The sequence below is a fragment of the Nematostella vectensis genome, chromosome 2, assembly GCF_932526225.1.
Source record: "Nematostella vectensis chromosome 2, jaNemVect1.1, whole genome shotgun sequence".
NCBI lineage: Eukaryota > Metazoa > Cnidaria > Anthozoa > Actiniaria > Edwardsiidae > Nematostella > Nematostella vectensis.
In genome coordinates, this window is record NC_064035.1 from 19945123 (window position 1) to 19967680 (window position 22558).

At 43.3% G+C, this 22558-nt stretch overlaps 1 protein-coding gene across 3 annotated transcripts in view; it reads left to right on the forward strand.

Moving 5' to 3' along the window:
* The window catches only part of LOC5508495 (116 kDa U5 small nuclear ribonucleoprotein component), a 34430-nt gene extending 14859 nt beyond the window's left edge, over positions 1 to 19571 (forward strand). For all 3 annotated transcript variants that reach the window (XM_048724421.1, XM_001629034.3, XM_048724420.1), the window contains exons 9-33: positions 56 to 91; positions 482 to 572; positions 2330 to 2412; positions 2802 to 2876; positions 3310 to 3401; positions 4709 to 4836; positions 5122 to 5188; positions 5431 to 5521; positions 5903 to 5951; positions 6020 to 6106; positions 6420 to 6478; positions 6617 to 6685; positions 6826 to 6913; positions 7302 to 7407; positions 7536 to 7647; positions 8057 to 8197; positions 9415 to 9508; positions 9868 to 9958; positions 10411 to 10497; positions 10728 to 10854; positions 11189 to 11276; positions 11519 to 11637; positions 11779 to 12027; positions 12378 to 12485; positions 18907 to 19571. In XM_048724421.1, coding sequence (XP_048580378.1) covers positions 56 to 91; positions 482 to 572; positions 2330 to 2412; positions 2802 to 2876; positions 3310 to 3401; positions 4709 to 4836; positions 5122 to 5188; positions 5431 to 5521; positions 5903 to 5951; positions 6020 to 6106; positions 6420 to 6478; positions 6617 to 6685; positions 6826 to 6913; positions 7302 to 7407; positions 7536 to 7647; positions 8057 to 8197; positions 9415 to 9508; positions 9868 to 9958; positions 10411 to 10497; positions 10728 to 10854; positions 11189 to 11276; positions 11519 to 11637; positions 11779 to 12027; positions 12378 to 12485; positions 18907 to 19002 — 2433 coding nt within the window. In that variant the 3' untranslated portion in view covers positions 19003 to 19571. The remainder of the gene's footprint in view (positions 1 to 55; positions 92 to 481; positions 573 to 2329; positions 2413 to 2801; positions 2877 to 3309; positions 3402 to 4708; positions 4837 to 5121; positions 5189 to 5430; positions 5522 to 5902; positions 5952 to 6019; positions 6107 to 6419; positions 6479 to 6616; positions 6686 to 6825; positions 6914 to 7301; positions 7408 to 7535; positions 7648 to 8056; positions 8198 to 9414; positions 9509 to 9867; positions 9959 to 10410; positions 10498 to 10727; positions 10855 to 11188; positions 11277 to 11518; positions 11638 to 11778; positions 12028 to 12377; positions 12486 to 18906) is intronic.
* Positions 19572 to 22558: the final 2987 nt, after the last annotated feature.

Below are 22558 nucleotides of genomic sequence, written 5' to 3' on the forward strand. Positions count from 1 at the left end.
ATAAATCATTTTTCAGCTATTAGCAATTATAAAGTTTTAATTTTTTGTCTTACAGCTACGATATACAGATCTTCTCTTTACTGAACAAGAGGTATGCTGGTCGCAGTTCTGTGTGGTTATGTTTTTGAAGGGATGTTCTAGTGAAGCAGGATGAAGTGTGCTATGATATTTCATGTATGTGTTGTGGTTTGAAATGCTTCTTGGTTTGAAATTGTTAAATCCAGTTTGAAAAAAAATCAAACCAAGAGGCATTTCAAACCACAACAAATGTGGCATGGTTTGAATTTTTTTCAAACTGGTTTTAACAATTTCAAACCAAGAAGCATTTCAAACCACAACATATGCATGTATTGAAAGTGCAATTATTATTCAGCTCCTTTTTTCCATATTGCAAAAAGCTACTACAGCATTTCAAATTGTAGTCAGATGCTTTGTAGCTAATAACTTATTGTATTGCTTGACCTTGTTTTGTCTTGTAAAGCGAGGACTTAGCATCAAAAGCACTCCTGTCTCACTGGTCTTGCCGGATACAAAAGGAAAGTCTTACCTTCTGAATATCTTTGACACTCCAGGTGTGTAGATGTGCTCAAGGTTGGCACACCCCTCTCCCACTCCCACTCGCATCCTCTAACGATCCCTCTCTGTTCCCTTAATTCTTCCTTCCCATCCTCTCCCAATCATCTCCACCTCATCCTCTCCCACCCATCTCCACCCCATCCTCCCCCACCCATCTCCACCCAATCCTCTTCCAATCATCTCCACCCCATCCTCTCCCACCCATCTCCACCCCATCCTCTTCCACCCATCTCCACCCCATCCTCTCCCACCCATCTCCACCCCATCCTCTCCCACCCATCTCCACCCCATCCTCTCCCATCCATCTCCACCCCATCCTCTTCCAATCATCTCCACCCCATCCTCTCCCACCCATCTCCACCCCATCCTCTCCCACCCATCTCCACCCCATCCTCTTCCAATCATCTCCACCCCATCCTCTCCCACCCATCTCCACAACATCCTCTCCCACCCATCTCCACCCCATCCTCTCCCAATCATCTCCGCCCCATCCTCTCCCACCCATCTCCACCCCATCCTCTCCCAATCATCTCCACCCCATCCTCTCCCACCCATCTCCACCCCATCCTCTTCCACCCATCTCCACCCCATCCTCTTCCAATCATCTCCACCCCATCCTCTCCCACCCATCTCCACCCCATCCTCTCCCCCCATCTCCACCCCATCCTCTCCCCCCCATCTCTACCCCATCCTCTCCCAATCATCTCCACCCCATCCTCTCCCAATCATCTCCACCCCATCCTCTCCCAATCATCTCCACCCCATCCTCTCCCCCCTATCTCCACCCCATCCTCTCCCAATCATCTCCACCCCATCCTCTCCCCCCCATCTCCACCCCATCCTCTCCCCCCTCATCTCCACCCCATCCTCTTCCAATCATCTCCACCCCATCCTCTCCCACCCATCTCCACCCCATCCTCTCCCACCCATCTCCACCCCATCCTCCCCCCCCCCATCTCCACCCCATCCTCTCCCCCCCATCTCTACCCCATCCTCTCCCAATCATCTCCACCCCATCCTCTCCCAATCATCTCCACCCCATCCTCTCCCCCCCATCTCTACCCCATCCTCTCCCAATCATCTCCACCCCATCCTCTCCCAATCATCTCCACCCAAACATCCTCAAACCCTTCTGCCTCTTGCTGTGTTCCCCCTCCCCTCTGACCAGTTTGAAGTTGAAAGTGTTGTCGAACCAACAAAAAAAAGACTATGTTTCTCCAAGGATCTTTCTTTATATATATGACTATAACTCTTTCGATGACTACTTGACAACAATAAATATGGCTTCTCAATGATGACTTGTTATAACTTTTCAATTTGACTTTCGTGTTATTTTTCGATAAAAATATTCTATTATTAAACTATCTGACAAATGTGATACTAATGCTTCTCCTTTTATTTACTAAATAAAGCTAATTACCTAATACTCCAAATTTAGCATAACACTATTTTTGGAATATATTTTCTCTAACAAACTTTCACAAATTCAGGTGATTTTACTATCGCTCGAGCAAGCAAGTTCTAGTAACTACTAAATGGCTTTTCATTTGTATTTGTCACACTACATTCTAGAATACCCTAAAAATAGTCTCTGTATCAAATAAACAATAATCTGGATACTTCTTTTTACAATACTAGAACTCAGTAGAATTTCTTTTTTATAATTACACTTAAAAATCCTATATTCTAAGGTCCTTTTTACAGTCTTTCATAACACAAGTCACTTGACTAATCATTTTATGGGTATTTGTAGGTCATGTGAATTTCTCAGACGAGGTGACTGCAGCATATCGTCTATGTGATGCTGTCATGATATTTATCGATGCTTCAGAAGGGGTAATTTGTTATTCTGTAACACTTAAATAGTTGTTTCTCTACTTCTGGTGTACTGAGCACAAAAATTTTTTTGTCAAGATAAAATAAAATTTACTTAAACTGAAGTAGGCAAAGAAATTGCCAATTTTTTTTTCAGAATAGACCTTTCTGTAAATTATGCCATGTGGCATGAAAGCGAGGGTAAATAGTGATCATTCTTAATACTGCTCAAAAGAAATGCAAACAACACACCATATTATAGGGACATGAATGATTTGAGAGAGTCCATTGAAATGACCAATAATATAATGATATAAGTTTTTATGTGTATTTTAATGGTATAATTTTGTATTTTATCTTTATTTGCAGTGTATGGTCCTTAAAAATAGTTGTCTGGTTCATGTCTTTAGGTGATGTTGAACACTGAGCGTCTACTCAAGCATGCGGTACAGGAAAACCTTGCTATCACCATATGTATTAACAAGGTACAGAATGATGTAGTTATATCAACTTGCTATCACCATATGTACAAACAAGGTACATATGATGTAATTATATCACCTTGCATCACCATATGTATAAACAAGGTACAGTATAATCTAATTAAACCACCTTGCTATCACCATATGTATAAACAAGGTATGGTATGATGTAATTATATCACCTTGCTATCACCATATGTATAAACAAAGTATGGTATAATTTAGTTACATCACCTTGCTATGTATAAACAAGGTGCCATAAGATATAGTGATATCACATTGCTATCACCATATGTATAAACAAGTTGTGGTATATATGTGTTCCTTACATCATGAGCATGATCACAAGATGTGAACAAATAGACTTCATATATTAAAGTCAGCTTTTGGGTGTGTATTCTGCCCACCAGATTTGACTTTTGGTTGTTGCCTTTAGATTGACAGATTGATCTTAGAGCTCAAACTGCCCCCCACTGATGCCTACTATAAGCTCAAGCATGTCATAGATGAAGTGAATGGGCTGTTAAGGTAACCTAGTAGTAAAAATATATTTACTAAATATATTTATACTAGTTGGTACATGTGAAACATTCACATTTATAATTCATAAAAGACATATGAGCCACTATCTGATCTGAAAAAAAATGGCCTGTTTGCGAGTGCTTTCTCTCGCTAAGAAAAATGGTTGAATTGCGGCTTCTCTTTGCCTGATCATTTGAAAGTGGAAACCTTTTCCGATACCCCCTATTAGCTAAGGATTGTCATTTGTGTGGCTCTTGAGTTTTCTAGTTCCTCCTTTTGTCCGTAAGAGATGCCACACACTTTTTCCTTAGCGTATTAGATATAAGATAGTATTGTATGCTGATGGTCCAGGGTATAATCAGCTATTTAACACAAAATGGGCCCAGTGATTCATTAAACATGGCTCTGAAGGCAATGTTTGACAAGTGTAATTCCCTTACAATATAACAAACTAAAGGAATAAACTAGGTTTGCTCTATCCCTTCCAGGGCCCTGGGCTATATACTCACCCATGTCATTTTGGTATTATCAAGGCTCAATTTTATAGTGTGACATACAGAGGGTTTCCATTTGCAGCATTCGATTAGCATTTTAGTCAATTAGCATCTTAGCATCAAAAGCAGCTAAAATCGAGCCCTGCTCATTTTCCAAATAACATAATTACTTGAATGAGTGCCTCCTTCGAATAAGCACCTCCCCAAAACAAGTGCCTTGCCTAAGAGAAAAAATATGAATAAACACTTCCCCCAAATAAACCCCTAAACAACTAAAAAAAAGAGAGATATTCTTCGTAAGAGTGCGATATTTCAAACTGAATTTCGAAAACAAATAAAATGACTAGGCGTTCTTTGCTAAACCGCGAAGGCCTAGGACTAATAATAAAATCCTTTTTTAATTGGCTGGTGGCTAGGAGCCAATGAAAAAAAGTTATTTCGTGCTTTCCTTCGGTACAAAATGTAGTTTGGGCGTAATTCAGTAAAAAATCCGGCAAAATTTTTATTTTTAAAGAAAAACGTATTGCAAAATCCAGCGTAATTTAGCACGTAATGATTGATTTTCTGTGTAATTTAGCGCGTAATTTAGAAAAGAATCCTGCGTAATTTGGAGTTTTTCCCACGTAATTCCAGAAGCCCTGACTATTGCCAATACTATTAAACACCCTGCCTTGTTATTGAATCATTTTTGTTCAGCGCTTTGCCTGGTAGATGGAATATTAAATCAGCGCTACAGTGCTTATTCAAGCAATTACATGATATTTGTTATTCACATTAGCCCTATCATGGTGATACCTGTGTTATTCATTTTTTATCCAGTGTCTTTTCTGAGGGAGCAGATGACCTTGTTATATCCCCCCTACTCGGCAATGTCTGCTTCGCTAGCTCAAGTTATCACTTTTGTTTTACCTTGCTTTCGTTTGCCAAGCTTTATGTGGACAGCTTTGGTAAGTATTCTAGCTCTTTCATTAATAAGATCAAACTTGACTGCTTTTGTCATCCTAGCAAAGTACCAAGAGTGAAACAGCATCCATTTCCGTTGGTTGATTTAGGAAAGCTGTTGCGATATTTTTTATTGAAATTATTAAATAGAGCATAAGATTTTAATTTTTAGTTACTTCTTTGGCAATTTCTTCTCATAATTTGTCTTCCAATATTAATTGAAAACAACAACAAAGGGGTGGCTGACAAGTGCTCTTTAAGTCTTGTTTTGTTACGATTTGTTGTTGTAGGTGGCAACATTGACCCACAGGATTTTGCACAGCGCCTTTGGGGTGACATGTATTTTAGCTCAAAAACGTAAGTGTGATATTCATTATTTATGTTTGTTTTGTTTTAATATCAAGCCTACTTTCTTGGCAGTTTTGTTGGGTTTTGAAGGAATGGCTTTGTTTGTTCCTCTCCCCTTCTCACCGCCCCTGTCCCTAGCCTGTAGCTACACTGGCACAGTGCTTTTAAAACCAAAAACCACCACCTACTATATGCAGTTTATACAATGTCAAATAGCTTCTGGCTCTTAATCAAGGATTTTCTGTTTGCAGGAGAAAGTTTACCCGCAAAGCTCCCTTGAGTACATCACAGCGGAGTTTTGTAGAGTTTATTTTAGAACCAATGTACAAGATATTTGGACAGGTAAGATAAATTATTGGTCAATTATTGTTTGAAATTAATCTAAAGCATGATGGACATGAATTTTAATTTGAACATGAATTTTCTTAATTTCTTGATATTTTTTGTATAGCTCGTGGGATCACCTGTTTCATTCAACAGCACATTGAATGCTCCAAAAATATGTTTATATGATCAAATCAAGCATTGACTGATTTTTTTCACCTTAAACGACAAGTCTTAAAACTAAATGAACTGCTAGATCGTTGATATGATCTGGACTTCAACGGCAAACGGCAGTAAACGTATTTTGGCTTAGATAAGTTCTTGCATGCTGGGTCTGTTATACTCTGAGTAAACTCATTCTTCTATGTTGTTTACAGTATAACTTTCACCTTTTATCAGGTTGTTGGTGATGTGGATACAACACTTCCTCAAGCACTGGATGAATTAGGTTTGTCCTGGAGGAACCATTGTGGTTTCTGATGATACAGCTGTGACATCGTGTTTCTTGTTTTGTAGGAATCCACCTGACAAAAAAAGAAATGCAAATGAACATTAGGCCATTGCTGAGTCTGGTATGCAAGCGCTTCTTTGGTGATTTCGCTGGTAAGAGTAGCATTTTTCTTCACCACATTTCTTTTTTGTTTTTTCCTGGTTATGTAAACATAAATGTTTGGTTGATCTTCAGTTATTTCCTGGTAACTTAAAAATAAATATTGTATTTATTTTTTTCCTCATTACTTTTCTTACAAATCTTTTTGTCTTTATTCTTCATAACATACACATAAATTTTTGGTTCCAGTGCCAAAAGACACAAATGAAATTTTTTTTAAAGTTTTTTTTACTGGTCACATTTGCATTAATATCTGGTTTATCCTTTTTCCTGGTAACTTAAAAATAAACTTTTGATTGATTCCAGGTTTTGTTGATGTATGTGTTCAGCATATCCCTTCTCCAAAAGATGTTGCAGCAAGAATGGTATGTTTTGACTGCTACAATTGTATTGACACTGTATTGACCCACAGTCTGCTGTTCTCTCAGCCTTTCCCTGCAGGTTGTCAGGCTAGTTGTATTCATGGGTCTTTTATATAAATTTGATTTGCCTGATTCCAACAGGTGGAACACAACTACACTGGTCCCTTGGACTCTGATATTGTCGATGCCATGAATAATTGTGATCCAGATGTAAGTAGTACTGTACCTTATATGGTGACCCAGATGTAAGTAGTACTGTATGTATGTAAGTATCACACTTGGTACTTTGCCAGGATGACAAAATGGCAGCTTACAATGCTGATTAATGTACTGTATTTTTATCATGCCAGGGTGTCCTCATGGTACATACTACCAAGCAGTACCCATCTCAAGATGCCACAGCATTCCATGTGTTTGGGCGAGTCATGAGTGGCACTCGTAAGTTTCCACACTTGGATTAGTCTGCAACACAACTTTAAGAAACAGAAGTTAACGCCTGTTTAAAGAACAATCATGAACCAACTAAATGCAGTTTGTAGCAAGCATTAGAAAAAAAGGAGCAAAAACATTTGTTTACAATTCTTTGCAATTTTTGTCCACCCCATTCCCAAGGGTGTACACTTCCCATATTTTTCAAGAATATAAATAAGCTGTTACATAGTTTTTAAATCTTATTTCACAAGGACCTCGGTATATGTAGGTCTGGAGGTGACTGAAACTCAATCTTTTATTATTGATACTGTATCTTCCATGCCTCAGTGTACTGTATGCAATTGTGCAAGTGACTTCATGTTCGATTTTTGATACCGTATTATTCTTTTCTCAGTATATGCCGGTCAGCAAGTGCGCATCCTGGGAGAAAATTACACCATGGAAGACGAGGAAGACTCTCGTGTTGGGATTGTTGGCCGACTCTGGATTGCTGAAGCAAGGTGAGATTATCATTTAGAGTCTCAGAAGTCTAGGCGTAGAGCTCTGTGAAGTTACATGTTATAATTTCTTTCATTAAATATAGGAGATCAGTGAGTGAATTGCTTGGTACTGTACCTGTCTTCTTTAGGTATAATATTGAGGTGAACCGGGTGCCGGCAGGCAACTGGGTGCTTATCGAGGGGGTGGACCAGCCTATTGTCAAGACAGCAACCATCACAGAGGTCCAGGGCAGTGAGGAGGTATTGACATTAAACCCAGATAATATGAGCCTCTTAGCCTCTGCATAGAAAACCTTTTTGAGGCGTGGAGCAAGGGAGAGGCAAATCTGCTCTGTGATGAGCTTTCTTGTTCTGTAGAACATCCTAGTTGGCAGGGATCATAACTAAGGCTGTTGAGGGTACCTGTTCATAAATAAATTAATTTTATATCTTGCAAATTCGTTTTTTTTATTAGTTAGCGGACTTATTCTTAAAATTTTATGTTTTTTACCGAGGTTACCCAAGAATGATTTAAATGATCTAATTATTAAAAATAGTGCCCATAAAAATAGTGTCTTGTCTGAATTTTTTCCCTAGTTTAGCCTGAAAACATGATTTTTGCAGTATCTATTATGTATGTCATTTACTTTAGGTCATGTTTGCTTTGTAGGCATACATTTTCCGTCCATTGAAGTTCAACACATGTTCCACAATAAAGATAGCTGTTGAGCCTCACAATCCATCCGAGCTGCCAAAGATGTTGGATGGCTTGAGGAAAGTGAATAAGAGCTACCCGCTACTCACCACCAAGGTACTGTAAGGGGATGGGAGGTACCCGCTACTCACCACCAAGGTACTGTAAGGGGAAGGGAGGTACCTGCTACTCACCACCAAGGTACTGTAAGGGGATGGGAGGTACCCGCTACTCACCACCAAGGTACTGTAAGGGGATGGGAGGTACCCGCTACTCACCACCAAGGTACTGTAAGGGGATGGGAGGTACCCGCTACTCACCACCAAGGTACTGTAAGGGGATGGGAGGTACCCGCTACTCACTACCAAGGTACTGTAAGGGGAAGGGAGGTACCCGCTACTCACCACCAAGGTACTGTAAGGGGAAGGGAGCTACCCGCTACTCACCACCAAGGTACTGTAAGGGGATGGGAGGTACCCGCTACTCACCACCAAGGTACTGTAAGGGGAAGGGAGCTACCCGCTACTCACCACCAAGGTACTGTAAGGGGAAGGGAGCTACCCGCTACTCACCACCAAGGTACTGTAAGGGGAAGAGAGGTACCTGCTACTCACCACGAAGGTACTGTAAGGGGAAGGGAGGTACCCGCTACTCACCACCAAGGTACTGTAAGGGGAAGGGAGGTACCCGCTACTCACCACCAAGGTACTGTAAGGGGATGGGAGCTACCCGCTACTCACCACCAAGGTACTGTAAGGGGATGGGAGCTACCCGCTACTCACCACCAAGGTACTGTAAGGGGTATGGGAGCTACCCGCTACTCACCACCAAGGTACTGTAAGGGGATGGGAGGTACCCGCTACTCACCACCAAGGTACTGTAAGGGGATGGGAGGTACCCGCTACTCACTACCAAGGTACTGTAAGGGGATGGGAGCTACCCGCTACTCACCACCAAGGTACTGTAAGGGGAAGGGAGCTACCCGCCACTCACCACCAAGGTACTGTAAGGGGAAGGGCTCTGCATAATCAGGGTCCAAATAGAACTCTAGAAAGTGATACACACTCGAAAGTGAGGCCAAGGGGAGGTATCTATATTTATCCAGAAAATGATCAAGAAAATGAAAAAGATATTGAGTGTGGCTTTCCATCCCTCTTCCCCATTCTTCATGCAGTCCTACTCTTCTCTTGCTCTCTTTATCGACTAAACCCGCAACAGGAATGCTCACCTTTCCCTCTAGCTAGTGCGCCTCGTCTCCTTGTCTCTTCTTTACCCAATCCTTCGGGCTTGCTACACAGTCTCTTTTTCATCTTTATGTTTTTTTTGTTCCACAGGTTGAGGAGTCAGGGGAGCATGTGATCCTTGGCACTGGTGAACTTTACTTGGATTGTATCATGCACGATCTACGCAGAATGTACTCAGAAATAGGTAATTGTCTATGTAGGATAGATATTGGTCTGCTTTTAATAGCCTCTCTACATAAATGTACTCAGAAATAGGTAACAGAATAAGTTTAGACTCCACAACATTACGATTTTTACCATCGAGTTACAATGATTATTTGGGAATCATCCTCAATTGAAGCAGGCATGCATGAAAGCACAAGTTTAGTAAAGTTTTAAAGTACTGTGTACGATAAAAAGCTGTTTTGAGTGCAGCATTTATTAAAGGACAGCTTCTATGTAAACAAAAACTAATTAATATTCCAGTAAATATGCCTGCAGCAATAGCTGGGTGCTGTGGTGTATTAAATCAACTGAGATATATTTTACTTGATTGTTGTGCAGATATCAAAGTAGCTGATCCTGTCATCGCATTTTGTGAGACAGTCGTGGAGACGTCTTCACTCAAGTGTTTTGCCGAGACTCCCAACAAAAAGTAGGTTCCAGTTACTGTTAATTTTTTTAGGAACGTTTGACTCGCTATCTACAGCAGAAACCCCTTGGAACACATTTTTGAGTGCCAGTATCAGGGGGCGTCCTTCCCTTCATTAAATGGAAGTCTTAGACCTTTCCGTTCACCCCCATTGGACTTTCTTGTGTGTTATAAACAAGAAGGAGTACATTTTTCGTGATGTTAGATATTTCATGAAACTATGAAAATTGTTTAGCCCAACAAAATTTCCAAAAATAAAATTTTCGATCCTGTTCGATCTTCTCGATGTGTAACATATGTTTACTTATTTGAAATATCAAGGCAATTCAGCAATTTTTGACGGTTATTTTGATTATTTCATGTGATTTAGACTGCTTTTGAGCTCTCTAGAATAACCGTTTAACGGATAAGCGTTTAACCGTTTCCCTCTTGAACTTGCCCTCTCTTGACGGCAGAAACAAGGTTACCATGATCGCTGAGCCGCTGGAAAAAGGCCTGGCCGAAGACATTGAGAACGAGAAGGTGCTTATCTCATGGAACAAGTAAGTACTCACGACTGATAGCTGACCCGATAAGTTCAGCTAGCCTGCAAGTAATGTATATATTGCAAACAAATATCTGAAGGTGACAAATTAATGAATTCGTACAGTTTAGAATTAATGGTATATCACTTCCAACGTCTACTTGAAGAATTGCAAAACCTTAAAGTGCAATTTCCCTATGATGGATAATAATTAGCTACTTGTTAACGCCCTCCACGTTCAACCCTCAGGAAAAAGCTTGGAGAGTTTTTCCAGACGAAGTACGACTGGGATTTGCTCGCTGCTCGCTCCATCTGGGCATTTGGACCAGAAAATACTGGCCCTAATATCCTTGTGGATGACACCTTACCCTCTGAGGTTAGTGTTCCGCTTGCTGATTTAATTCAACCTGTAACTCGAACTCTGGTAGATTGACAGGCTGACTGGCTGGCTGACCTATTTCCCTTGACACCTTTGTCTTTGCCTACGTACAGTATCTTGTATGTGTAATCATGGTCTACCTTTGTCTTTGCCTACGTACAGTATCTTGTATGTGTAATCATGGTCTACCTTTGTCTTTGCCTACGTTATATGTGTAATCATGGTCTACCTTTGTCTTTGCCTACGTTGTCTTGTATGTGTAATCACCGTCTATTTTTGTCTTTGCCTACGTTATCTTGTTTATGTAATCATGGTCTACCTTTGTCTTTAGGTTGACAAGAGTCTGCTCAATACAGTTAAGGATTCTATCATCCAGGGATTCCAGTGGGCCACTCGAGAAGGTCCCCTCTGCGATGAACGTGAGACACCGTGTTTATTGATGTCATTAAACTCTCTGTCACCTTACTCAGCATCTTTAGCGTCATCATCTTTAAAATCTTTGTAACATCTTTGTCATTATCTTTTAACATTTTTGTTATCATTAGCTTTACCATATATGCCATCACTTTCTCTGTTATCATCTGCATCATCATCTTCGTAATCATCGTTGTTATCAAATCTGTTTCCCCCATATTTATTATTATTATATTTTGCAATTCAGCAATTCGTAACGTGAAGTTCAAGATCCTGGATGCTGTGATTGCTGGTGAACCAATCCACCGCGGTGGCGGACAGATCATCCCGACCGCAAGGAGGGTAGCTTATTCTGCATTCCTTATGGTAATTGCGATGAATCTTGGATGAATCTTGGACGTTCCGTTGTTTGCATGGTGCATTATAGATGTCATTTGATAAAATGGCATGTCATTTTATCATAAATCGACAAGCGTTGCCATGAGACCCTCCTTTACTATTCCCCAGGCCACCCCGAGGCTGATGGAGCCCTATTTCTTCGTGGAGGTCCAGGCCCCCGCGGACTGTGTGTCCTCAGTCTACACCGTGCTGGCGCGCAGGCGTGGTCACGTGACCCAGGACGCCCCCGTACCAGGCTCCCCGCTGTACACGATCAAGGCGTTCATTCCCGCCATCGACTCGTTCGGATTCGAGACTGACTTACGAACACATACACAGGGCCAGGCATTCTGTCTGTCTGTCTTCCACCACTGGCAGGTGAGAACGTTATGCACTTTTTCATTACCGTTGCACGTAATCACGCGTTAGAAATGTCCTGAAATCATGTTACGTACTTAATCAATCAATCCGTTACGTCATGTTACGTCCGTTACATCTTGTTACGTACGTTATGTCTTGTTATGTCCGTTACGTTTATTACGTCATGTTACTTCCGTTACTTCTTGTTACGTCCGTTACGTCATGTTAAGTCTTGTTACGTCCGTTATGTCATGTTACGTCCGTTACGTCATGTTACGTCCGTTACGTCTTGTTACGTCTTGTCACGTCCGTTATCAATGACGTGTAATGTGGCGCCATTACTTGACGGTTGACTGTTCTTGACGCAGATCGTGCCAGGCGATCCCTTGGACAAGAGCATAGTGATCCGCCCTCTGGAGCCGCAACCAGCCACCCACCTCGCCAGAGAATTCATGATCAAGACCCGCAGGCGCAAGGTCAGGCGCTGTACCCACTCTATTGTGACATGTCACGCGCTATATTCACTCTACCGTGACATGTCACGCGCTGTACCCGCTCTACGGTGACATTTCATGTGCTATACTCTCTCTGTCGTGACGTGTCACGCGCTTTACCCGCTCTACCGTAATATGATATGCGCTAAACCCACTCTGCTGTGACATGTCACGCGCTGCATCCATTTTGTCGTGACATATCATGTGCTATACCCACTCTACCGTGACATGTCACGCGTTGTTCCTGCTCTACCGTGACATGTTATGTGCTATACCCTCTCTGGCGTGACATTTCATCGCTATACCCTCTCTGGCGTGAAGTGTCACTCGCTTTACTCGCTCTACCGTAACATGTCATGTACTATACCCTCTATGTCGTGACATGTCATGTACTATACCCTCTCTGTCGTGACATGTCATGCGCTATACCCTCTCTGTCGTGACATGTCATGCGCTATACCCTCTCTGTCGTGACATGTCATGCGCTATACCCTCTCTGTCGTGACATGTCATGCGCTATACCCTCTCTGTCGTGACATGTCATGCGCTATACCCTCTCTGTCGTGACATGTCATGCGCTATACCCTCTCTGTCGTGACATGTCATGTACTATACCCTCTCTGTCGTGACATGTCATGCGCTATACCCTCTCTGTCGTGACGTGTCACGCGCTTTACCCGCTCTACCGTAACATGTTATATGTTATACCCACTCTACCGTGACATGTCACGCGCTTTACCCGCTCTACCGTGACATGTTATGTGCTATACCCTCTCTGGCGTGACATGTCATATGCTATACCCTCTCTCGCGTGACATGTCATGTGCTATACCCTCTCGCGTGACATGTCATGTGCTATACTCTCTGTTGTGACGTGTCACGCGCTTTACCCGCTCTACCGTGACATGTCACGTGCGGCACTAACTCTGCCGTGACTTGTCACGCGCGGCACCTACTATATTCAGACTCCTGTTAATCGATCATAACATGTCACAACACTCTTGTCACGTGATCAGTAAGCACACTCACGTGTCTGATCAATATGGCCAAAAGATAATATTGGACAGAATTCCTTCTGTTGTTGTTGTGGGTTTTACCAGTGCCCTGTTGACAGATAGAGAACTTAAAACTTAGCAAAAACGCCTTATTTCTGTTACGCTGTCCTAGCGGTCCCGCCTGTCTGTTGCTCTCTTATTTCTGTCACGCCATCCTAGCGATCCCGTGTGTCTATAGCTCTCTCATTTCTGTCACGCCATCCTAGCGATCCCGTCTGTCTTATAGCTCTCTTATTTCTGTCACGCCATCCTAGCGGTCCCGTCTGTCTTATAGCTCTCTTATTTCTGTCACGCCATCCTAGCGGTCCCGTCTGTCTATAGCTCTCTTATTTCTGTCACACCATCTTAGCGATCCCGTCTGTCCATAGCTCTCTTATTTCTGTCACGCCATCCTAGCGGTCCCGTCTGTCTATAGCTCTCTTATTTCTGTCACACCATCATAGCGGTCCCGTCTGTCTATAGCTCTCTCATTTCTGTCACGCCATCCTAGCGATCCCGTCTGTGTTATAGCTCTCTTATTTCTGTCACACCATCCTAGCGGTCCCGTCTGTCTTATAGCTCTCTTATTTCTGTCACGCCATCCTAGCGATCCCATCTGTCTATAGCTCTCTTATTTCTGTCACGCCATCCTAGCGATCCCGTCTGTCTTATAGCTCTCTTATTTCTGTCACACCATCCTAGCAGTCCCGTCTGTCCATAGCTCTCTTATTTCTGTCACGCCATCCTAGCGATCCCGTCTGTCTTATAGCTGTCTTATTTCTGTCACGCCATCCTAGCGATCCCGTCTGTCTTATAGCTCTCTTATTTCTGTCACGCCATCCTAGCGATCCTGTGTGTCTATAGCTCTCTTATTTCTGTCACGCCATCCTAGCGGTCCCGTGTGTCTATAGCTCTCTTATTTTTGTCACGCCATCCTAGCGATCCCGTCTGTCCTACTGCTCTCTCATATCTGTCACGCCACCCTAGCAGTCCCGTCTGTCCATAGCTCTCTTATTTCTGTCACGCCATCCTAGCGATCCCGTCTGTCTTATAGCTCTCTTATTTCTGTCACGCCATCCTAGCGGTCCCGTCTGTCTATAGCTCTCTTATTTCTGTCACGCCATCCTAGCGATCCCGTCTGTCTATAGCTCTCTTATTTCTGTCACGCCATCCTAGCGATCCCGTCTGTCTATAGCTCTCTTATTTCTGTCACGCCATCCTAGCGGTCCCGTCTGTCTATAGCTCTCTTATTTCTGTCACACCATCCTAGCGGTCCCGTCTGTCTATAGCTCTCTCATTTCTGTCACGCCATCCTAGCGATCCCGTCTATCTTATAACTCTCTTATTTCTGTCACGCCATCCTAGCGGTCCTGTCTGTCTATAGCTCTCTTATTTCTGTCACGCCATCCTAGCGGTCCCGTGTGTCTATAGCTCTCTTATTTTTGTCACGCCATCCTAGCGATCCCGTCTGTCCTACTGCTCTCTCATATCTGTCACGCCACCCTAGCAGTCCCGTCTGTCCATAGCTCTCTTATTTCTGTCACGCCATCCTAGCGATCCCGTCTGTCTTATAGCTCTCTTATTTCTGTCACACCATCCTAGCGGTCCCGTCTGTCTATAGCTCTCTCATTTCTGTCACGCAATCCTAGCGATCCCGTCTGTCTTATAGCTCTCTTATTTCTGTCACACCATCCTAGCGGTCCCGTCTGTCTTATAGCTCTCTTATTTCTGTCACGCCATCCTAGCGATCCCGTCTGTCTTATAGCTGTCTTATTTCTGTCACGCTATCCTAGCGGTCCCGTCTGTCTTATAGCTGTCTTATTTCTGTCACGCCATCCTAGCGGTCTCGTCTGTCTATAGCTCTCTTATTTCTGTCATGCCATCCTAGCGGTCCCGTCTGTCTATAGCTCTCTTATTTCTGTCACGCCATCCTAGCGGTCCCGTCTGTCTTATAGCTCTCTTATTTCTGTCACGCCATCCTAGCGATCCCGTCTGTCTATAGCTCTCTTATTTCTGTCACGCCATCCTAGCGGTCCCGTCTGTCTATAGCTCTCTTATTTCTGTCACACCATCATAGCGGTCCCGTCTGTCTATAGCTCTCTCATTTCTGTCACGCCATCCTAGCGATCCCGTCTGTGTTATAGCTCTCTTATTTCTGTCACACCATCCTAGCGGTCCCGTCTGTCTTATAGCTCTCTTATTTCTGTCACGCCATCCTAGCGATCCCATCTGTCTATAGCTCTCTTATTTCTGTCACGCCATCCTAGCGATCCCGTCTGTCTTATAGCTCTCTTATTTCTGTCACACCATCCTAGCAGTCCCGTCTGTCCATAGCTCTCTTATTTCTGTCACGCCATCCTAGCGATCCCGTCTGTCTTATAGCTGTCTTATTTCTGTCACGCCATCCTAGCGATCCCGTCTGTCTTATAGCTCTCTTATTTCTGTCACGCCATCCTAGCGATCCTGTGTGTCTATAGCTCTCTTATTTCTGTCACGCCATCCTAGCGGTCCCGTGTGTCTATAGCTCTCTTATTTTTGTCACGCCATCCTAGCGATCCCGTCTGTCCTACTGCTCTCTCATATCTGTCACGCCACCCTAGCAGTCCCGTCTGTCCATAGCTCTCTTATTTCTGTCACGCCATCCTAGCGATCCCGTCTGTCTTATAGCTCTCTTATTTCTGTCACGCCATCCTAGCGGTCCCGTCTGTCTATGGCTCTCTTATTTCTGTCACGCCATCCTAGCGATCCCGTCTGTCTATAGCTCTCTTATTTCTGTCACGCCATCCTAGCGATCCCGTCTGTCTATAGCTCTCTTTTTTCTGTCACGCCATCCTAGCGGTCCCGTCTGTCTATAGCTCTCTTATTTCTGTCACACCATCCTAGCGGTCCCGTCTGTCTATAGCTCTCTCATTTCTGTCACGCCATCCTAGCGATCCCGTCTATCTTATAACTCTCTTATTTCTGTCACGCCATCCTAGCGGTCCTGTCTGTCTATAGCTCTCTTATTTCTGTCACGCCATCCTAGCGGTCCCGTGTGTCTATAGCTCTCTTATTTTTGTCACGCCATCCTAGCGATCCCGTCTGTCCTACTGCTCTCTCATATCTGTCACGCCACCCTAGCAGTCCCGTCTGTCCATAGCTCTCTTATTTCTGTCACGCCATCCTAGCGATCCCGTCTGTCTTATAGCTCTCTTATTTCTGTCACACCATCCTAGCGGTCCCGTCTGTCTATAGCTCTCTCATTTCTGTCACGCAATCCTAGCGATCCCGTCTGTCTTATAGCTCTCTTATTTCTGTCACACCATCCTAGCGGTCCCGTCTGTCTTATAGCTCTCTTATTTCTGTCACGCCATCCTAGCGATCCCGTCTGTCTATAGCTTTCTTATTTCTGTCACGCCATCCTAGCGGTCCCGTCTGTCTTATAGAGAGCTGTCCTATTTCTGTCACGCCATCCTAGCGGTCCCGTCTGTCTTATAGCTCTCTTATTTCTGTCACGCCATCCTAGCGGTCCCGTCTGTCTTATAGCTGTCTTATTTCTGTCACGCCATCCTAGTGGTCCCGTCTGTCTTATAGCTGTCTTATTTCTGTCACGCCATCCTAGCGGTCCTGTCTGTCTTATAGCTGTCTTATTTCTGTCACGCCATCCTAGCGGTCCCGTCTGTCTTATAGCTGTCTTATTTCTGTCACGCCATCCTAGCGGTCCCGTCTGTCTTATAGCTCTCTCATTTCTGTCACGCCATCCTAGCGGTCCCGTCTGTCTTATAGCTGTCTTATTTCTGTCACGCCATCCTAGCTGTCCCGTCTGTCTTATAGCTGTCTTATTTCTGTCACGCCATCCTAGCGGTCCCGTCTGTCTTATAGCTGTCTTATTTCTGTCACGCCATCCTAGCGGTCCCGTCTGTCTTATAGCTGTCTTATTTCTGTCACGCCATCCTAGCGGTCCCGTCTGTCTTATAGCTCTCTCATTTCTGTCACGCCATCCTAGCGGTCCCGTCTGTCTTATAGCTGTCTTATTTCTGTCACGCCATCCTAGCTGTCCCGTCTGTCTTATAGCTGTCTTATTTCTGTCACGCCATCCTAGCGGTCCCGTCTGTCTTATAGCTGTCTTATTTCTGTCACGCCATCCTAGCGGTCCCGTCTGTCTTATAGCTCTCTCATTTCTGTCACGCCATCCTAGCGGTCCCGTCTGTCTTATAGCTGTCTTATTTCTGTCACGCCATCCTAGCTGTCCCGTCTGTCTTATAGCTGTCTTATTTCTGTCACGCCATCCTAGCGGTCCCGTCTGTCTTATAGCTGTCTTATTTCTGTCACGCCATCCTAGCGGTCCCGTCTGTCTATAGCTCTCTTATTTCTGTCATGCCATCCTAGCGGTCCCGTCTGTCTATAGCTCTCTTATTTCTGTCACGCCATCCTAGCGGTCCCGTCTGTCTTATAGCTGTCTTATTTCTGTCACGCCATCCTAGCGGTCCCGTCTGTCTTATAGCTCTCTCATTTCTGTCACGCCATCCTAGCGGTCCCGTCTGTCTTATAGCTGTCTTATTTCTGTCACGCCATCCTAGCTGTCCCGTCTGTCTTATAGCTGTCTTATTTCTGTCACGCCATCCTAGCGGTCCCGTCTGTCTTATAGCTGTCTTATTTCTGTCACGCCATCCTAGCGGTCCCGTCTGTCTTATAGCTGTCTTATTTCTGTCACGCCATCCTAGCGGTCCCGTCTGTCTTATAGCTCTCTCATTTCTGTCACGCCATCCTAGCGGTCCCGTCTGTCTTATAGCTGTCTTATTTCTGTCACGCCATCCTAGCTGTCCCGTCTGTCTTATAGCTGTCTTATTTCTGTCACGCCATCCTAGCGGTCCCGTCTGTCTTATAGCTGTCTTATTTCTGTCACGCCATCCTAGCGGTCCCGTCTGTCTTATAGCTCTCTCATTTCTGTCACGCCATCCTAGCGGTCCCGTCTGTCTTATAGCTGTCTTATTTCTGTCACGCCATCCTAGCTGTCCCGTCTGTCTTATAGCTGTCTTATTTCTGTCACGCCATCCTAGCGGTCCCGTCTGTCTTATAGCTGTCTTATTTCTGTCACGCCATCCTAGCGGTCCCGTCTGTCTATAGCTCTCTTATTTCTGTCATGCCATCCTAGCGGTCCCGTCTGTCTATAGCTCTCTTATTTCTGTCACGCCATCCTAGCGGTCCCGTCTGTCTTATAGCTCTCTCATTTCTGTCACGCCATCCTAGCGGTCCCGTCTGTCTATAGCTCTCTTATTTCTGTCACGCCATCCTAGCGGTCCCGTCTGTCTTATAGCTCTCTTATTTCTGTCACGCCATCCTAGCGATCCCGTCTGTCTATAGCTGTCTTATTTCTGTTTGCGTCGCAGGGCTTGAGCGAGGATGTCAGTATCAACAAGTTTTTCGACGATCCCATGTTGCTGGAGTTGGCTCGCCAAGACGTCATGTTTAACTACCCGATGTAGAGCTCCTCCAAGCACGCCTGGGATACCTGTGGTGGTCCTCTCTCCATCCGTGTGGCCGGTTTACATGTTGAGAGACTACAATCAGCCTGTACTCGGTATCCCTGTGGAATAGCTAGTGCGCATCCTGCCATTTAGGTGCCCGTTCTGGGTAGATGGTTATACTTGGTCCTCATCTGCGAGTTGAATGGATGTATCTGCTCGCGCTGATATGCTGTTCTTGTATATCGGACAATAGTTAGAATGCTAACTGAAATATGTATCACCTTGGTAGAGGCGTACCCAGGAGCTTCATTCCTGTCTCCTATGTGTGTTGGTTACAAAGAGGGTGAGCTCTCCTTCAGTACACCCTGCAAGTCGTTAGAACTCATGAACGTTGTGGCGTTCATTTTCATTGACCTCCAGATCACCGCAAAACCATACACACACCCGCAGTCCGTTCAGCGTCCATACTCGCCTCGGTGTGTGCACACGTCAATTGGGTACAGCCCTTAAAAACTTCGTGCCAAGGATTCGTTAACTTTTGTACAAAGGTTTGTTTTTCATCAAACGGTAATAAATAGTCTCTCTTAGCTTGAGTGTATATTTCTTATTGAACGGAAAATGAGGTTCTTGTAAACACATGAAGAAGAAAAAGCTGTAAAGGCGATATAGCTGGGGGAGTGGGAGTGGGCAAAGAAGAATATAATTACTCAGATCAAGGCTATAAAACAAAGCATCTTGAGCATCTCCCGCACAATTGTTCTGCATAGTATTTGAAGATTCCTTATAGCCATTCCCAAGACATCGCGACCCTAAGCCTTGACATTCTAACGGTGATTTTGGTTAGTTCGTGAACGTCAATCATCCGCGTTTCCATAACGATCAAGGCAAGGCAGACTTCATTTTTTTCTTGTATCGAAAGTTGTAGTTGACTTTACCCAGGGCCCGAGAGCCACATTTGACAACACAGTAAAGAAGCGCAACAGTTCAGTTCTTATAAAAGGGTAAAAAATATATTACAAAACATTCAAGGTTCAAGTTATGCGAGTCATCTCACAAAGAAAGCCACGAAACAAGATTCGATCGCTGTCATGCAAGTCAACAAACGGCCACGGTTGTCGGCGATAATTTCATCTTGTTCAGATAATGTTTGATTTTGCGACCAGCTGATTAGATCAACACTTGCTCTAATTCCTGTGAATCTTTTGCCTTCACTGTTTGTGCCTTGTTCCAAACGCTTTGAAGCAATTTCAGCTGATCATTTGAGCCAAACTGACCTACGCGCTTCAAATTGACTGCGAAACTACGATCGTTATGGAAACGCGGATGATTTACGTCTTTTGAGGTCACATATGTAATAACCTGCCACATTTGTTATAAAGGCCATATTTGTAATAAGATAGTCCACATTTGTAATAAACTATCTGACATCTTATGAAAGAAACATCGTACGACAACCAAACTTGGTAGGTGACAAGGCGGGTGAAACCATATGGTCACGTGATGTGACGTAATAAATGACGTCACCAAAAACGAAAATATCCATATCCCATGAAAGAAGCACGTATGACACCCAAACTTGATAGGTGTCATGTAGGTAACAAGGGGGGTGCAACGAGATGGTCACGTGTTGTGTGACGTCATCAAAAATATATATATATCCATATCCCATGAAGAAAACATCGTATGACAACGCTAGTGTAAAGGCAGTGTCAACAAAATGATCACGTGAAATGTGACTTCATCAAAGCAAATGAAAATAATATCTCAAGAACGGATCTTATCAAGGCAACCAAACTGAGAGTAATTTATGTTATTGATATAGTGAAACCCCGATATATACGCGCCTATCTCTTGGACGAAAAAAATATTTTAAGATCCACCACACAGTAAGTCGAGCGCAAAAGCTTAGTTTTTAGTCGGTCTAGAAGGGCGTGCATTGTGATGCCTTGTGTGTGTGAATAATTTTTCGTCCGAGATAGATGGGCGCGTATGTAATTCCAGATGGACACTCGTATCATTGTGATCACCTACTATCATTCTTATAACATGATAAGGCGTGCGTTTTATTATTATTGAGTTAAAATGATTGTTACTTTATTAAGAAATATGTATAATTACTATTACTGTTGGAAACACCTTGATTGCGAGAATAATAGTTGATTATAATTATCATAATTGCCCTTGTTTTTATCATGATATGACTAAATATGCATTTTGTTGTCAAGAGCATATATAGGGATTATTTACCGTGGGAGATCCGTATCGTGAAGTACCGTGACCGAGGTCTTGAAAATACTGACCGAGGCCGAGGTCACAGTATTTCACGATACAGACCGACCTTAACCCGGTAAATAACTTTTTTTTTTCTAGCGCAAGCGAAAACATACTTTGAGAGAGATAGAGATGCCTTTTTTAATAAGGGATTCACTTAATATCACAATGATAATGTACGCATGGCCCTCATGGCCCTTTGAGCGAGCAGCGCGCGCAAAATATCAATTCTCGGACCTAGGGCAGATATAGTAATCTCCCGACCACTCTATTAGCCAATAAGAATGCAGGATTCGTTACCGTGACCGCTAAAAAAATAATAGCCTTTCTTTTACGGGATAAGATATGATCCTTGATGTTTGCCTTGTCGACTAGAATATAGAAAGATTTGATGCTGATTTGTGCGCTTTTATACAAACGAGAGATATCCCTTCTCGACCAGCGCTCTATTCTTTTCGCACATTATAAAGATACACTTCTTTAGCGGCCACTTTAGAAAATACCGAAATATTTTTCAATTAAACACTATTTATATGGTATTTGAATACCCTAATTATTAAAGCGGCCAGCTTAGGTGTTATCAAACTTTATATTTCTCCGATGAAACTGTCAGAAAATGTTTTTATTTGATCGAAGCACCCCTCAGTAGAAAAAATGTAATTAAATTTATGGATTCTGTTTACATTGATAGAAATTTACCGTGAAACAATCGTACAAGCTACTAATACATCTGTCGTCGAGTTTTCTATAGATTGTACCTCATATTCAATACCATTTATTTCTAGAGCCACCACTTAGCGGGCCAACCTCTATCAAGCGGCCACTTATCTCGATCCCAGATCATTACGACAAAACTCTTTAGAATGGACGCCCTAACTGCCCTAGTTTCCCAGTGTTCTGCCAGGAGGGGAAATAGCGAAAACAAAATGACCCTACCCTACCTCACACAAATACCTCATACACTTCACTTGACAATCCGTAAAAAGACAGTTGAAAAATCTTACGCCTTTTGCGAAAAAAAGTCCAGCCAAGATATATGGATGTAGTTTCTAAGTATTTTTTTTATATAGAAAATTTATTTCGTGCTGCATTGAATTCAATCAGTTCCAAACTTGTTTACCAAACAGCCGACGTCATAATCCGGTAAGAATCTTCACTTTATTGAATCAAAATACCTCTCTTCCTAGCAAACAAAGTATGTGGCCAGTCTAGTCTGCTCTCGAAGGCCCAAATATTGAAAGAATTAAACAGTGAAAATAACGCTCTTTGTAAGCTATTGGATCCGTGGTCTTTTCTGCATCCA